The sequence below is a fragment of the Tupaia chinensis genome, unplaced genomic scaffold, assembly GCF_000334495.1.
Source record: "Tupaia chinensis unplaced genomic scaffold, TupChi_1.0 Scaffold000054_1, whole genome shotgun sequence".
NCBI lineage: Eukaryota > Metazoa > Chordata > Mammalia > Scandentia > Tupaiidae > Tupaia > Tupaia belangeri.
Window position 1 is genome coordinate 4,997,117 of NW_006159512.1, and position 18,822 is coordinate 5,015,938.

General features: G+C 41.7%; 1 protein-coding gene across 1 annotated transcript in view; it reads right to left on the minus strand.

Moving 5' to 3' along the window:
* GNPTAB (N-acetylglucosamine-1-phosphate transferase subunits alpha and beta) overlaps nt 1–18,802 on the minus strand; it is a 107,618-nt gene extending 88,816 nt beyond the window's left edge. Inside the window, exon 1 of the mRNA XM_006141392.3 lies at nt 18,612–18,802. Within this exon, the coding sequence (XP_006141454.1) occupies nt 18,612–18,728 (117 nt within the window). The 5' untranslated portion in view covers nt 18,729–18,802. The remainder of the gene's footprint in view (nt 1–18,611) is intronic.
* Between the last annotated feature and the right edge of the window lie 20 nt (nt 18,803–18,822).

An 18,822-nucleotide genomic window follows, 5' to 3' on the forward strand; every position in this document is an offset into this window, starting at 1 on the left:
AAAAAGGAGGATTTGCTTGCCACCTGGAGAGGTGTGTAGAGGGCAAAATAATGAAGGAGACTGTATTAAAAGGCAGAATTAAGAATATGGACTCTTGGAACCAGCCAATGGTGTAATAGTTATGCTGCTGGACTGGTAGCAGTCCAAGTCTGGGATCTGGTGGCTTAAACTCATGCCGGGCGCATGTGTGTGCATGTCCAAAGTCCTGAGAGGAGAATGGAGAAGTAATTGTGGTGTGCCCATCATCCCTAGGGGGTGATTTCTCACTCTCTGTTTCTCTGTCTCTCCAGCAAGCATATGTGCCCTATTAGCAAAAATCTCTTTAAAAAAATAAAATAAAATAAGAGTACTCAATCTTTGACAGTGTACTTTACTGTACAAAAGTTGTATCTCAAGAATAAAACATGGGTGAACCAGCAGTTAGCGTAATGGCTATGTTGCTGGACTCCCACGTAGTCGACCGTGGTTCGTGTCCCGGACCCAGTGGCTTAGAACTCACGCCGGGAACGTGTGCGTGCATGCCCAAGATCCCAAGAGGAGAATGGAGGAGAAGGGATTGCGGTGTGACCATCCCCCCTGGGGGGTGATTTCTCGCTTTCTGTCTCTATGTCTCTCTGTCTGGCGAGCACACACGCCCTACAGCGAAAACCTCTCAAAAAAAAAAAAAAAAAAAAAGAATAAAACATGGGCCCAGGAGGTGGTGTGGTGGTTAAGGGGGCTGGATTCCCACATGGCTGACTGCGGTTCAAGTCCCGGACCTTGTGGCTTGCTTTCTCACTTTCTCTCTCTCTCTCTTTCTCTCTCCCTCTCTGGTCAAATTAAAATAAATAAATAAATAAAATAATTCTTAAAATTAAAAAAAAGAAGAAAACAAAAAAAATTAATTAAAAAAAGAACCTTCAGGGCCAGCACGCTGGATCCCACATGACCAACTGAGTGGTTTGAGTGCTGGACCCAGTGGCTTGAAAAGCATGAAAACAGTTTAGGATTAATTAAAGTTCTCTTAACATTTTTTGACTTTGAATTATTAAAGGTAAAACTGCCTTTCTTGAAATTAAAAAATGTATTTAAAAAATACCTATTTATATAGTATACATACATATCAGCTGGATTTACTATTGAAAGTATTTAATTAAGATATTTTGTGAATCAATACAATTTGGGAAAGAATAAAGGAATGGAAAGCAACTGCAGACACCAGAGGCAGGGTGGGAGGAAGATGGAAAATTGCAGAGGGTGAGAAATGGGGGGGAGGGGAAATACACGCACACACACACACACACACACACACACACACACACAAGAAACAAGAAATGGAAAATTATTTGTTGATGATAACATGTATGATTAAGTCACTTTACAGTGTATTTTGGCTGGAAAAATCATATTTTGTATGCTATGGTGATGTTCCATGAAAGTATGTAAAATAACTTAATTAAAAAAAAGAAAAGCACGCCAGGCATGCGTGTGTGCATGTATGCTCAAAATCCCAAGAGAAGAATGGAGAAGGGACTGTGGTGTGGCATCCCCCAAGAGGGTGATTTATCACTTTCCCTCTCTGTCTCTCTCCAGCAAATACACACACCCTACAGCCAAAATCAAAAACAAAAACAAAACCTTTGGCAACCATGCTTGGCTAAAAGAAAAGGAGCAAAAAAGCTAACAAAGATGCTTTCAAAACATGTTCAGATTGACTTTCTGGACAATATCTAGGTTTGTTTGCTTTACTGTTCAGAGTTTTTAGAATCACAGAATTCTATAGAAAGAATTTTAAATTCAGAGGTCTACTCTGCAGTCAACATCTGAGTACTCACTAAGCAACCTGGCAAACAGGGTATTCCACCTAAGAGATTAAGCCTGCACTGTCTAAAACGGTATCTACTAGCCACATGTGGATATTTAAACTAAATAAAATTAGAATACCCTAAACACACAGCCATGTTTTGAGTACACAATAGCCATACATAGTTAGTGGCTACCATACTGGATACTATAAATTATAAAACATTTCAATTACTGCACAAAATTTTATTGGAGCTACTAAAACCTGAGAGATTTCAGTTCTGCAACTATTCAAACCTGAAAGATTAAGTGTCATAAAAGTACAGTATATCAAGTCACCATTCCAGACTCTGAGGACACGACAATGATCATAATACTTTTTTCCCTTGTGGAGGACTGCAGATTTGTCAAGAGATAAAGTGTTCTATAAAATACGTGTTGGGCCCTATAACCAAGCAGTTAAGTTAGCTGGATTTCACATAGCCTGCCGCATTCTGAATCCCAGCCCCAGAGGCTTGAAAAACACGCCAGGTACCTGTGCATGCTTGTGTAGGATGTGTAGGATGTCAGCAGAATAGAGAAATAAAGGAAAAGGGAATGTGATATGACCATGCCCCATTTAGAGGCACTTTCTCCCTCTCCCTCTTTCTTTTAAAAATGTTTTTGCCACTGGGTATGTGTGCACTTGGTGGAGAGAGAAGGAAATAGAGTGCGAGGGAAAGTGAAAAATCACCCGCCAAGAGGGATGACCACATTACAATCCTTTCTCCTCCATACTCTTCCTGAGATTTTGGGTACATACGCATGCACACCTGGCATGATTTTCAAGCTGCCAGGTCCAGGACTCAAACTGGCCATGTGGAAGCCCAGTGCCTTAACCATTATGACACTTGCTGACCCCAGGACCCCTTTCTGTCTCTCTGTTGACTGTATAAACTTTCTGGCAACTGGAAAAAAAAAATAGGGGAAATTATGGTAAAGAAGATGCAGTATATGAGAATTATCTATACATTTCACATAATTTTTCTATAAACCTAAAAACTTCTCTAAAATACTCTATTAAAATTTCATATATATCTATTTAGATCTCTATATATACACACACAAATAAATACCTATACACACACACACACACACACACACACATACACATATATATATATATATATAATGGGGAGTCTTCAAAAACCTCACGGAAAATGTGCATTATAAAAATACTATGGGGAACCAGCAGTTAGCGTAATGGCTATGTCGCTGGACTCCCATGTAGTCGACCACGGATCGCGTCCCCAACCAGGTGGCTTAAAACTCACGCCGGGTGCGTGTGCGTGCATGCCCAAGATCCCGAGAGGAGAAAGGAGGAGAAGGGATTGCGGTGTGGCCATCCCCCCTTGGGGGTGATTTCTCGCTTTCTGTCTCTATGTCTCTCTCTGTCTGTCTGGCAAGTGCAGGCACCCTATAGCAAAAACCTCTCCAAAAAAATAATACTATGCAGGGGCCAGCAGGTGGTGCAGTGGTTAAGGGTGCTGGACCTCCACACGGCCAACTGTGATTTGGTCCCAGACCTGGCGGCTTGCTTTCTCACTTTCTTTCTCTCTGTTTCTCTCTCACACTCTGTCCTTCTCTGGTCAAATTTAAATAAATAAATAAAGTTATATTTTAAAAAATACTATGCACCAATTTTAACATTTTTGCACTAAAACAATCTCAGTGCTTTAATTCCATTTTTCTACCAACTTTTTGAAATCTCCGTGTGGGTGCACACATGCGCATGTACAGTCGTGCATCCTGTAACACTTCCATCAATGACGGGCTGCATACGCGACAGTGGAGAATAGCCCACCTCACGTCGCCCAGGTGTGTAACAGGCTATGTCATCTAGGTTTGTACAAGCACACTCGATGACGTACGCACAACAAAATCACCCAACAATGCATTCATACATTTCTCTGAACATATCCCTGTCATCAAGTGATGTGTGACTGTTCATCAGCTAAACCCGTGACCTCTCCATTTAGGTCAAATTTAGAAACTGCTCGCCACAGGTGACCTTTCCATATTTAGACAGCAGGAAAAAATAGTTCTGTGCTCAGCTTACTGCTAGGTGCCAGGCTTCCAGGGGCTGAAGACACAGTAGTGAGTAAATAAGACAGAACAGCCCCTACTCCCTCAGAGCTTACATTAAAGGACACAGCGCTAAAATATTAAAAAAGAGACATATATAACCACATACAATTTCAGACCAATTCTAAAAGTATTATTTAAAAAAAAGAAAAGAAAGACAAACCAAGAAATGTAGTAAGGAAGGACAAGGAAAGGAGTTGCTTTAAGTCCAGTGGTGGGCAAGGCCCAAACAAGAAGGGGTAACTGAGCCGAGATCCACGTGACAAGAAAGATAGAGTGCATCACAGGATGAGCCGGGGGCAGTGCCCTCCTGGCTGATGGAATAGCTAGTGCAAAGACCCAAAGGAATGGTGGTTGAGGTACCAGACTCCCACATGGCTGACTGTCATTCAGAGGGCTGGACCTGGTGAGTTTCACGCCATGCACATATGTGTTTGTGTCCAAGATCCTAAGAGGAGAAGGGAGGGAAAGGGATTGCAGCATGGCCATTCCCCCCCCCCTCCCGTGGGGGGTGATTTCTCACTTTCCCTCTCTCTCTGTGCCTCTCTGTCTCTCTTTCTCTGGTGAGAACATGAGCCCTATAGCAAAAACCTAAAAAACAAACCAACAAAAAACCACTCTTAGATTCCAGGTCATACAAACATAAGCACAGTGGGCTGGTCCCACAGTGTAGCAGTTAAGCTCTGGGCATTGGCAGTAGGAACTCACATGGCCAACTGCAGTTCAAATCCCAGCCCTGGTGGCTTGAAATACATACCAGGTATGTGTGTATGCACCCCCAATCCTGATGGGATAGAGAAATGGAGAAAAAAGAATTGCAGTGTGGTCATACCTCACTAGGGGGTGATCGCTCTGTCTCTCTGTGTCTTCCTCTGTGAATGCACGCGCTGACATTTAAAAAATAATAATAAACTAAAAGAAAGAAAAATAGGCACAGTTTTCCTGCCTCCATTTTAAGCCATCAAATTTTGGGGTAGTTTATTACACATAGTGATTACATGACACAGGATGCTCAGAAAAGTGGACAGGGCCAACAGATTTATACATACCGGCCATCTGAAGGAGTCTAGATTTTCCACTATGGGCAATGGGCATTACGAAATCTGATTAACATTTCTTAAAATGTACTCTGATTGCACTATAGAGAATGAATTATCAAAATCCCAAGAGGAAAATGGAGGAGAAGGGAGTGTGGCATGGCTGTCCCCCAGGAGGGGGGTTTCCTGCTTTCTGTCTCTCTGTCTTTCTCTGTCTCTCCCATGAGCACACACACCCGATAGCAAAAATCTCTCTTAAAAAAGAGAATGAATTATAATGGAGCAAGAGCAGTAAAGATGATGATGGATTATATTTATACTTGCATGATAGAGATACCATATATTTCTTGCTAAATGCTTAGAACAGCAGTTCTCAGACTTTTTGGTTTGAGGATCCTTTCACACACTAAAAATTATTGAAGATCCCAAAGAGGTTTTTTTTAAATGTATGTGGATTATGTCTATTAATACTTACTGTATTGAAATTAAAACAGAAAAAAAATTTAAATGTTTTTATTTTAAAATAAATAAACCCATTACAAGTTAATATATTTCTTTTGAAAACTACATTTTTCTAAACAACAAAAAATTTAGTGAAAGGAGTGCACTGCTTTTAATTTTTGCAAATCTCTTTAATGTCTGGGTTAAAAAAAAAAAAAATTAAAAAAAAAAAAAAGACAAATGGGATATGTCTGTTCTGCACTCAGTCTATTGTGATATCACATGTTCTGTAGGCCTTGAGAAAATTCCACTGTACTATCATGAAAGAATGGAAGCAAAAAGGCAAATCATGTCTCAGTATTATTATTTTTTAAAAAATTGACTTTGAAGTCCACCAGCAAGGATCTTAATTATCAAGAAGAGTCCAGACTCTACTTTGAGAACTGCTGACCTAGGGGTAACTGTTCACTTTAAAATCCTGGACTCTCCATGATTCCAAAGCATTCTAATGTAAATTTTTCTAATTTATATACTATATAGCAAAGGGAAAAAAAAAAAAAACTTTTTCAAGATTTTTGCCATAGGGCATGTGCTGAAGAGAGTCAGAAAGAGAAAGTGAGAAATCACCCCCAGGGGAAATGGCCAGCCACAATTCATTCTCTTCCATACTCCTTCTGGGATTTTGGGTATGCTTGCACACATGCTGGTGTGATTTTCAAGCTGCTAGGTCTGGGACTCAAACCACAATTGGCTATTTGGGAGTCCAGCACTTTAACCACTATTCCACCTACAAAGCAAATTTTTAAAATAAATTTCCCCAAAGTCAAACAAAGCAGCAACAGATAACACTGGTTTCCAAAAACAAAGATATCTTACTGTCAGAACTTTGTACAATGATAAAAATCAATATTTGAGCCCAGCCCTATAATTTAGTGGTTGGGTGAACCAAATCCCACATGGCTGACTATAGTTCTAATCCTGGCTCTGGAGACTTGAGAAGAGGGCTGGGCACAGGTGACATGCATGTGTGCTCAAAATCCTGACAAGATGATAAACTGAGGAGAAGGAATTGTGGCACAACCACACCCACTAGGAGGTGTTTCTGCCTTCACTTTGTCTGTCTTTCTTTGGCAAGCACACAAGCTCTCTAGAAATTAAAAAAGTATCAATATTAAAAGGCTGCTAATTCTGAAGTACTGCACTCAATACAGTGTTTCCATTTGGATTCCTACTGCAACTTAATTATCTCCTGCTGCCAATTCTCTTCCACCTACAGTTCACTAACCACTCAACCTCTAGAACAATTGTTCTAGACACATATTTGACTTCATTATTTTCTTGCTTAAAATCTTTTGATGATCACCATTTTCTTCAGGATTAATCCAAATTTCTTAGTAGCACCAAATAACCAAGTCCTAAATTGGTGGTTCCTGTCTGCCTCTCCTGCTTCAGCACCCTGTCAGACACCAAATGCTGGACCCCTTCAAAACTACTTTTGTTACAAGAAGGTGATAATGTCTCTCAAATCCTACCTTTATACCTACCATACCCTTCCCTTTAAAGTGGGGAGAAAAGGCTACCCTCTCCTTCCCTCAGCCAACTTCTTCAATACCCAGCTCAGATGTCATCTATCTGAGAAGACTTGCCTGACATCCATGCCTAGCTCTTCAATTTCATTATCACAGTATATCTGAAGTTTATTTACTTGTACATCTCCCTGACTAGATCATGAGTTCAGGAACAAAAATCTTTAGGTCTTTAACAAGCAGTAAAGAACCTGCCCAAAAGTAAAGAACTCCATATATCTTTGTTGAGCAAACAACTTGTGAAAGTTTGGTAGAGAAGTTTTTCCCATTTGAAAAGACTAATAAAGTAAAAGGAAAATGCCTGGGGTGGGGGGCAGAGAAAGTCTAACAAGGGGAAAAGATCAGCTTGAATCCTTACAAAAAGCAATAATTTTAGAAGTAATTTCTTTTTTTTTTTTTTTTTTTTTTCATTTTTTACTTGCCAGAGGGTGTGTGTAGCAGTCAGAAAGAGATAAAGAGAGGGGAAGAAGGGACCTCTTAATTGGGTATGATCATACTAAAATCTCTTCTCCATTTCTCTATCCTGTCAGGATTTGGGGCATGTACACTCACAAACCCAGTGTGTTTTTTCAAGCCAACAGGCTGGGATTCAAACTGCTGTCAGCAACGTAGGATCTGGCTCCCTTAACCAGTATGATATGGTACTAGTCCAAAAAGTAATTTCAAAGTAGGCACTATAGTTTTTAATCTGATTCTAGAATGTATTTCAGTCTTTGCACAATGTGATTTAGCCAGTGACATTTCTGAAAAATTACTTTTTTCCTGCTTAACTTAGTGCATATATAAATCATACAAAAGCTGATCAACTACCTGTAAAAGATACTGTACCTGGGTATCAGCCAGTAGCATGGTGGTTAAGAGAGCTGGATCTCACAAGGTCAACTATGTGGTTCAAATCCTGGAAGCCCAAACAGAGAAATTTTTCTCAAACTATGATTGGGCTCAGGAAATAATGAACAAGTGCTACCTGTCACAGGAAAGCAAATGTAGTACATTTAGCTGGAAGGAAGCACAGAGCTAGAGCATGTTGAAGAGGCAGCTGGAGATCAAGAGTTACAGATGTCTGGCTGGGGGTCTGAACGATGCATTCCCCACAGGAGGAGATGGCTAAGAAGCAAAGACTAGGGAATCTCAGCATAAATGGAATGGGGGGAAAGAAAAAGTAAAGAAGAATAGGGACAGCTCCATGGCAGAGTGGTTAAGGGTACCATGTGGCCTACCTTTGGGTTCAAATCCCAGCCCCAGCAGCTGGAGAAACACAACAGGTACATGTGCATGCATGCCCAAAATCCTGATTGAATAGAGAAATAGAAGAGAAGGAACTGCAGTGTAACTATACTCCAATGGAGGGTCTTCTCTCTTTCTAATGAGCACACATGCCCTTTGGCAATTAAAAAGCAAGAGAGAGTTAAAACCAGCAGATGGTGTAATGCTTACATTGCTGGACTGCCATGTAGTCGACCAGTTTGAGTCCTGGACCCAGAGGCTTAAAATTCATGATGGGTGTGTGTGGGTGCATGCCCAAAATCTCAAGAGTAGAATGGAAGAAAAGGGATTGCAGTATGGCCGTCCCCTCTAGGGGGTAATTTCTCGCTTTCCATCTCTTTGGCAAGCACACATGCTCTATAACACGCCATATAATGAAAATCTCTATCTCTCTCAAAAAAAAAAAAAAAAAAAGAGAGAGAGAGGAAGATAAGAAAAGGTAATGGGAAGAATGATCTTCTGAAGAAAGAAGAAGTAAGAATTTGCAAAGACATGGAGAACAAATGCTGCAAAACAGTCATATGAAGTTTTTCTCTAATTTATCAGAAAAATGAATATTGCGATTTCAAAGATAAGTCAGACCAAATATAGCCATTACATCACCATATTAATGATCTATATTGAATCACTACTGAAAGATTTATGAGGGCACACGAGCTGTGTTTAATAATGTTCTGTATTAATACACCAAAGAATACTAGTTACAAAGACATTAATTAACAACATAATAAAATAGAAACAATCCATTTATACATTTTTTATGACAATGGAAAATAAACAGCTCCGTAAAAATAATAATTAATATGGTTTATTTCTACGCAGAATGAGTGACCTAGACCGGAGAGGAGGCAAAACATGCCTTTCTCTTGGGGTGAGCAGGTGCAGGGGTTCCTTTTATTTGATTTTGAGGGTGAGAGACAGAGTTTAGAATTTAGTGAAAAGTTTCTCCATTGGTCTGGTCCAAAATGGAGGACATGTAAAAGTTGGGGACCGAAGTTATAGGTGGGTTTTACAGTTTTTAGGATGGTGATTGGAAAAGGAAGTTTGCAAGGTCAGAAAGGAATGTACTTTAACAGTGATAAAGAGGCTTAAATACATCACAAAGATATTCCAATACTTTGCCAGGGGCAGGATGTAGGCAGACTCCTGTAACCAAAGGGTCAAAATGGTCTGTTAACATTTGTGGGCCAGACTCCCTCTAAGCTCTCTGGAAAAGATTTTGGAAATATAAGAAAAAGCAGTCAGACTTCTGTCCACATTTAGAACAAGGTAAACAGGCTTATCACAGTCAAAGTAAAGGCCAAGGAAAGGAAACCGGTTTTGACTCAAACCTGCGTCTAGAACATCTGTTGCTCTGGCTTTGTTCTGATAACCATCTAGTGATTAACCCCTGAGGAAACCCTCTCAGTTCCTGTGGTTGAGACTGACCGCTCTGCCTATCCCCCAGCTCTGGAAATAGTCCAGGTGTTTAACAAGGGCTTAACAAGGGCACTCATTCCCAGGCTACCTGGGCAACCCTGGGTCTAGCTGTCACTAACGAGAAAGAGAAACTTCCCAGTTTCTGTACTTACTAAACTGGTTTATAGTAGAAGCTGGAGTTACTGGCAGCAATTTTAGCTTCCCTTTAAGGAGAGGTCACTTGTTTTCTAGGTCTGCTTTCCTCCTCTTCTGGATGACTTCTTAAGCAAAAGGAGATTCCAGGGCCAAGGCCTATAGCACAGTAGTTAAGGGAGCCTGGTTCCATATGGCCAACCACAATTTGAATCTTGGCCCCAGAGGCTGGCACGTGCATGCCCAAAATCCCCAACAGAATGGAGAAATGGAAGATAAGGGATCATGTCATAGTAAGACCATGCAGAGTACAATAATTGAATCAAGTATATCGTCCAACGTATCTTGAGCTGTACCAAGTTTTCAGTCCTCTTTCACTGAGTTATGTTATCTGATTAATCCAGAACAGTGATAGAAAGCAGGCAAGCAAAAGGGAGCAAAAAGGCCAGAAAAAAATTACTATCTAGTAGGAGGAGATTTTATCTGACTCTTAACTTCCTTCTGTATAATTTCTGGATATTTGTTTTCACATTTAGTGAACACAGGAGATGATATATGTATACACAGAGATATACACATACTACTGTCTTATAATTCTCTATTAGCAATCTAAAATTCAAAACTCTCTGAACACTGAAGATCTTCATGTACCTTATTTGGTAGCAAAACTTCACCTGACCTGAACACATTTGGTGGCAAAACTTCACCTAAACTGACTCTAAGCTATTACAATAATGGTCTGTACTTTCCTCAATGAGTGTGAATATTCATTAATTTCACTGTAAAAAATACTGATGTTTCATTAAAAGGCAGTACAGTAGTCCCAGAAGTTTCAGATAAGGATTAAGGACTTGCAAGTAAATGGTTCAATTAAATAATAATGGTCTGAAATAATACATTTTTATCTCAAAAACATGCATTTTATAATCCACTCAACAGCAGGCCAGCCAAGTGGCATATGTTGAGATGGCTGGATCCTACATGAGCAATTGTGCAGTTAGAGTCCCAAATACGGCCTATGGCATGAAAAGCATGCTGGGTAAGCTCTGAGTGGCCCCTTTGAGGGACCAGGACAACTGAAGATTTTCTGCACAGACTTCACCCTCCTGACTCTAAGATCTAGCCAGGACAGGCCAATCACAAGCCATTGACATTTGAGCTCTGAGCAACCCCTTTCAGCGACTAGACCAACTGAAGATTTTGTGCCCAAACTTTGCCCTCCCATCTACAAGATCTAGCCAGGGTCAGAGTAATCAATTCCCATGAAATCTGCTGTACAAAGGGAGAAAAACAGTACTGCAGAGAGATTGCAGATTACATCCTCCTGCATACCTCTGGAATGCTCAGATTTACTCCAAAAATTAGGAATAAACATATAATCCATCAGATGACTAGAAACCACTGCTGAGGCACAAGAAATATGAGAAACCAAGAGAATATCTCTCCCTCAAGGGAAAAGAATAATTCCTCATCCTTCCAGACAATACAATGAAACTCATAGAAATGTCAGATAAAGAATTTAGAATATTCATAGTGACAAAACTAACGGAGATGCAAGCCAAGAGGATAACGAACTCCAGGAGATGCAGGAGAAAGGAAGTGAGGAAGTTCTTGCATGATCTGAATGAGGAAATACACACCATAAGAAAGAATCAAATGGAATGTTAGAGATGAAGGCTGTCACAGAGGAAATCAAAATCTCCCTTGAAAGCATTAAAAGCAGATTAGATCACGTAGGAGACTGAATCTCAGATGTAGAAGACAGAACCTCTGACCTAGAAAAATTCACCAAAAAAGACAGAAAAAAACCCCCCAAAAATGAGAATAATATACAAGTAATACTAGATACCACTAAATGCCCAAACATTCAGGTAATTGGTATCCCAGAATGTGAAGAAACTAATACGAGCACTCTCCCAACCACAAGATCTAGCCAGGGTCAGAGTAATCAACTAACGGATTCCATGAAACACTGGAAGAAAACTTTCCAAACCTAGAAGACATTCAAATACCCAGACCCAAGAAATACAAAGGACTCACATAGAATCAACCCAAGAAAATCTTTTCCTAGTTACATCATAGCCAGATTGACCAAAACCACAGACAGAAGATACTAAAACTGGCAAGAGAAAAATGTCAAGTTACTTTCAAAGGATATCCCATCAGGCTAATATCAGATCTGTCATCGGAAACAATACACACAAGGAAAGAATGGGAAAATATATTCAAAATGTTAAGTGAGAAACAATTTCAACCAAGAATACTGTACCCAGCAAGATTATCCTCCATATGGGAAAAAAAGACAAAATATTCTCGGATAAACAAAACCTGAAAGAATTTACCAACACCAGACCAGCTCTTTAAGAAGTGAAGGGAGCGCTATACCAGATAAACTAGAGTCAGACACAGAGAAATAAGAGTACAAAAAACAACTAAGAGAATGGCCAACTTAATGGTAGGATCAAATTTGGAAAGATCAATAACGTTGAATGCTAACTTTCAGAATTTAAATGGAAAGGTTGGGACCACAGTAACACTGCAAATTCAACACAGGAGAGATTAATTACATGAGACCGAACTGGTGAAACAGAATTTTAAGACTTTTGAGTAAACATTACCAATTTTCTTCTATGCTTTGTTTTCCAGATTTAAGGATTTCCTTCTTCTCTTGAATTGTGGATAGGTTCACCTACTATTTGAATGGAATCCTAACCTTTTTTCTAGCTTTAAGTCTTAAGCAAATTTCTCTTAACATTTTTTCATTTTGATTAAAACTAAAACTGGGGAACAGCAGTTGGCGTAATGGCTATGTTGCTGGACTCCCATGTAGTCAACTGCAGTTCGGCATAGCCATCCCCCCCTGGGTGGTGATTTCTCACTTTCTGTCTCTCTGTTTCTGTCTTTTTGGCAAGCGCACGCGCCCTATACCAAAAGCCTCTTCAAAAAATAAATAAATAAATAAATAAATAATAAAAATAAAACTGTTTTTCTTGAAATTAAAAAACACATTAAAGGGACCAGGAGTTAGCGTAATGCTATGTCGCTGGACTCCCACGTAGTCGACCGCGGTTCAAGTCCCGGACCCAGTGGCTTAAACTCGTGTGCGTGCGTGCTCAAAATCCTGAGAGGGGAATGGAGGAGAAGGGATTGTGGCGTGGCCATTCCCCCTGGGGGGTGATTTCCTGCTTTCTGTCTCTCTGTCTCTCTCTGTCTGGCGAGCGCCCTATAGCAAAACCTCTCAAAAAAAAAACATTAAAAATTCCTATTTAATGATTGTAGTAACCTATATAACCCCAGCTAGGTGCTACTTTATATTATGTTCATTCTATTCACTGAGGTTAATGCCTAAAGTCAGACATGTATTCATAGACATGTATATATCAGCTGCACTTGCTACTGAAAGTATTTAGATTAAGATCTTTTGTGAATCAATAAAATGTGGAAGAAAAAAAAAGGCATGGAAAGCAACTGTAAATACCAAAGACAGTGTGGGAGGAGGGTAAATGGCAGAGGGTGGGAGGCAGGGAATCAAGGGGGAAAAAAAGAGGTAAAATATGTAAGAAACAAGAAATGAAAAATTATTTGTTGACGATAACACATATGGTAATATCTTTGATTGGGCCAAGATATAGTGCATTATGGATGGAAAAATCTCATTTTGTATACTGTAATGATGTACAGTGAATGAATGTAAATAAAGAAATAAATTTTAAAGAAAAGCATAGCAGGGAACCAGCAGTTAGCGTAATGGCTATGTCACTGGACTCCCACGTAGTCGACCGCGGTTCACGTCCTGGACCCGGTGGCTTAAAACTCATGCCAGGCGTGTGTGTGTGCGTGCCCAAGATCCCGAGAGGAGAATGGAGGAGAAGAGATTGCGGCATGACCATTCCCCCTGGGGGGTGATTTCTCTCTTTTTGTCTCTCTGTCTCTGTCTGTCTGGCGAGCGCACGCGCCCTATAGCGAAAAAAACCTCTCCAAAAAAAAAAGAAAGAAAAGAAGAAAAGCATAGCATATAGGGCACAATGTGTGTGTGGGGGCGGGGGGGGGAGGGGAATGCCCAAAGTCCCAAGAAGAGAAGAGAGGAAAAGTGACTGCAACATGCTCATCCCTCCTGGGGAAGGCTTTCTCACTTTCTCTCTCTGTCCCTCTCCAGTAAGCACATAGGCCCTATAGCAAATTTGGAAAATAAATAAATAAAACTATTCAGTAAAAACTAACGGAAAACAAGTATTTTTTAAACCAGAAATGTTTGAGTTAAAAGGAATATTGGGAGCCAGGAACTTGTACAGTGGTCAAGGCAACTGGATCGCACATGGCTGACTAAGCAGTTTGACTTCCAAATCGGTGGCTTGAAAAACATACCAGGGGGAACCAGCAGTTAGCGTAATGGCTATGTCGCTGGACTCCCACGTAGTCGACTGCGGTTCGTGTCCCGGACCCGGTGGCTTAAAACTCACGCCGGGCGCGTGTGCGTGCATGCCCAAGATCCCAAGAGGAGAATGGAGGAGAAGGGATTGCAGCGTGACCATCCCCCCTGGGGGGGTGATTTCTCGCTTTCTGTCTCTATGTCTCTGTCTGTCTGGCGAGCGCACGCGCCCTACAGTGAAAATCTCTAAAAAAAAAAAAAACAAAAAAAACAGGTATGTATATACATGCATGCCCAAAATCCTAAGCGAAGAGCGGAGAAAATATTCAGCATGGCAATGCCCCCAGGAGGTGATTTTTCATTCCCTGCCGGCCTCCCATTCCCAAGCAAAGGTGCCCTTTTATTTGGAGAGGTTTTTGCTATAGGGCACGTGCGCTCGCCAGACAGACAGAGAGATAGAAAGTGAGATATCACCCCCAGGGGGGATGGCCACACCACAATCCCTTCTCCTCCATTCTCCTTTCGGGATCTTGAGTATGCACGCACACGCGCCCGGAGTGAGTTTTAAGCCACCGGTTGCGGGACTCAAACCACGGTCGACTACGTGGGAGTTCAGCGACATAGCCATTATGCTAACTGCTGGTTCCCCCCAAAAAAAGGATCTTAAAAGGGCTGGACAATGGTGTGGATGGGTCTCTCTCACATGGCCAACGTTATGGTTCAAGTGCTGGGCCTAGAGGCTTGAAAAACACACCAAACGTGTATGTGTGCCCAAAATCCTGAGAGAAGCAAAACAAAGAAGAAACTGTGGTAATGCTGTCCCCAGGGGGTTTGGGGAGGGGCGATGACTCCTTATTTTCCCTCTCTCTCTGAGCACACAAGCCACACAGCAAAACTAAAACTTACGAGCACAGCAGATCCAGTGACCTCATTTGCAGAGAGAAAACTGATACCCTCTTCATGACTTGCCTGTGTCAACTAACTTACAAGAGACAAACTCCTACCCTCTATCCTCACCCCAAGGCAATGCATTTCTGTGACTATTAGTCCCCAGTCTATGGGCCCTCCCTGTGGGAGTGTCACCTCTGGATCCAGTTCAGCTTCTTCATCCAGAAAGCCACTGGCTCAAAATAAGAGAGAAATAAAACAAAAAAATTTCAAATACTTCCCTTTCTCAATTCCACTTTTCTTTCTCAAAATTTGGATGGCTGTATAAACGGCTTAGCAAAATATAGCATCCAATACCTCTTATATTGAGAATGGGAAAACGAGATAATGAATTCTCAGTTAATGACCTTCTTAGTCATTTTATCCATTATAATTCTCAAAGTTATTAGCAAGTTTGTATTATAAACTCTATCATAAAAGTAATCTATTTCAAGAATATATTTTCAAAATATGGATTAAGAACAAAATTCCTGGTGATTAATATACTAATAGTACCATTTTATAAGAATCTGTTATTTGCCAGGAATTGTGTGAGGTGCTTTACATACGGGTTTTATTTAATATTCACTATGAATACTGTCAAGAAGGTATTCTTGGAACCAGCAGGTGGTATAGTGGTTAAGGCATTGGATTCCCACATGGCCAACCACGGTTCAAGTTCCAGACCTGGCTGCTTGAAAATCACACCAGCTGATTGAAAATCAAGTTGGACATATGTGTGTGCATGCCCAGAATCCCAAGAGAAGGATGAAGAGAAGGGATTATGGCATGGCCATTCCCCCCGGGTGGGGGGGCAGGGAGAATGATTTCTTACCTTCCTTCTCTCTGTGTCTGTCTCTCCAGCAAGCACATGACCCTATGACAAAAACCTTAAAACAAAAAAGGAGAAGAAGATACTCTTGCCTTCATTTTAAAGATGAAGAAGCTTAGTGAGACTAAGTATCCTTACCAAGATCAAACAAGGGAAAGCCTGAACAATTTGAGAAACTATAAAAAGGTTTGCTTAAGGGGCCAGCAGATAGCATAATGGTTAAGTCGCTGGACTCTCAAGTCCCAAACCCAGTGGCTTGGGACTGACAGCTGGGCACATGTGCATGTACGCCTAAAATCCCAAGAGGAAAATGGAAGAGAAAGGACTGCTGAATGCCATACCCCCTAGGGGAGGGGGTGATTCTTTACTTTCTGACTCTCCATCTCACTGTCTCTCCAGTGAGCACAGTCACCCTATAGCAAAAATCTCTCTAAAGAAAAAAAAAGAGAAAAGAAAAAAGAAAAGCAAGTGGTAGTATATTAAGTACATATCCTACACTTACAAATCTGGGGCTTTCTCACCCTTATGATAAGACTTCATCTTTTTCTAGCCCTTAGAACCAAGAACTATTACAAGTGTAAACTTGCAAATCATGCCAGATAATTGAGCCACTCATTAAACAATTACTTAGACTGTACACTCTAGCAGTACCTGGCACTGCGCTTGGCCTGATTACAATATCTAAACAGACAGCACAGCACCTTCTCTCACAGATTTTATAATCCAGCATGGGTACAGACTTCAAACAAATGTACATTGTGGCATTTCTAAAAATCATTCTGTTAATTTTACAGCCTTTTGCAATCTCCTACCAAAAAAAAAAAAAAGTAAACAAGGAGACAGATTTTAATCACTTCAAAATACATTTTCTCCTAGTTGCTAAAAAATGGTATTCTCTATAATCATATGCATGCACCCTTTCAGTTTGGAACTGCTCATAGTCTCTGTACACTTGTTTATGATAAAGAATACTGTTATTAGGCTATCAATAGCGACATAACTATCAAACGTAAACCAGAGTTCATTCCAGAACATGTTTAAAGTGTATATCCACCGCCAGCTGCAGTGATGCAACTCTCTCTGATGCTAAAGCCACATGGGAAGGTCTAGAGTTTGGTCTGCGGGTCTCTCTCTAGGGAGCTGGGCAGTAGGGGGGATGGGAAGGATAAGGGGTAGCTGGTTGGGAGTAGCAAGGTTGTTGCTCATGCATGCCCTGTAATCCAGGTTGGTTGAGGTTGATGGTGGATTAATGCATTAGGATCCTGTTAGGATACCTCTCTCTTTCTCTTATGGAAGAAATAAACAAACTTAAAAAATATTTTTTGGGACCAGCAGATGGCATAATGGCTCTGTCACTGGACTCCCATGTAGTCAACACAGTTCGAGTCCCAGACCCAGTGGCTTAATCTCATGCTAGGCGTGTGGGCATGTGTATCCAAGATCCCAACAGGAGAATGGAGAAGGGATTGCAGCATGGCCATTCCCGCTGGGGGGGGGGTGTGGGGGGGTGATTTCTCGCTTTCTATCTCTATGTCTCTCTCTGTCTTTCTGGCGAGTGCACTATAGCAAAAACCTCTCAAAAAAATTTTTTTTCAATGTATATATGTTCACACACACACATATATATATACACACATAGACATGTGTATACATACACGCACACACAAACATATATATAAGTACACATATGCAGACAGGCACAAAATCCTTTGAATCTGAGTGTTTCCACCTTCCAAACCTGTTGCCTGGGCCCTGTGAAGAGTTGTCTGTAACTATTGATATATTACTTTTTTGCACATTAACTAAGAGCAGAGCAAGAAAGGCAGGGCTGGTGTGATCTCAGATTTAAATTATTAAACCCATGACCTAAGGACTCATGCTGATTCCCAAGGGAACAGGGCTACGGTCCAAGACAGTTAGCTAGTCTTGGTCACATGACCAGGCCCTAGCCTCAGCTGATCCCAAGAGAGGGAGAAGTGTTTGGAGTTGCCAAGTGGATTTTTCACATCAGTGCGTGCACATCTACCAGTAGAACACCTTGGAGCTAACTGATGTACAGCTGTCCAAAATAACGAGCAAAAGTGCCACACACACACACACAATCTCCGTTTATTCCGAAGTCCCTTGAATTGGGAGCCAGTACACTCTCCCTAATATAAATTCACACAACAACAAAAAGACTCCCCGCGCCTCTCCAAAAGTTCTAATATCCTGGAATTAATGGGATTATGAAGATAAAATGCCTTTGTCAAAGGTGACAAGATTAGAAGGGTGACACCAGGGGAGAGAAACTGCAGAAGGGACAAAAAGAGTATTCAGGCGTGCTTAGAAAAAGAGGAAAATTAAATTCTAGGAACTGGGAGGGGGCTTCCTTGAGGAGGACAAGACCTGAGGGAGGACGTCCAATGACTTGAGATCCTGAAGACGACACCTGGAGCGAAGGGGACTCGGCAGAATGAGCGCCTATCCCCCAAACCGTCGGGAGGACGCGCTCCCGACTCCAGCTGCTGAAACCGGAGCCTGGGGAGGGATTCGCGCTCTCGGCGCCAGGGGTGTAGGGTGGGCTCTGAGGCTGTCCGCCGGCTGCAGGATGGACACCGCGACACCGCACGGACAGGGGCTTGGGGCGCGTGCAGTCGTGCGGACTCCCGGCGACCCGCCCGGGCTCGGGCTCCGGCTCCTGCGCCGCTACTCACCTCTCCGAACTGGAAGGCAGAGACGATGGTGACAACGACGCCCACGAAACAGACGTAGAGCCCATACCTGTGGGACAGGCAGGTATAGGTCTGTCTCTGTAAGAGCTTGAACAGCATCACCTCGGAGGCCACCACGCCCTGAGGAGCCAGAGCCGCCGCCGCCTCAGCGAGCCGCCACTCAGGGGGCCCGGCCCGGCCGCCCCGCCCCCGT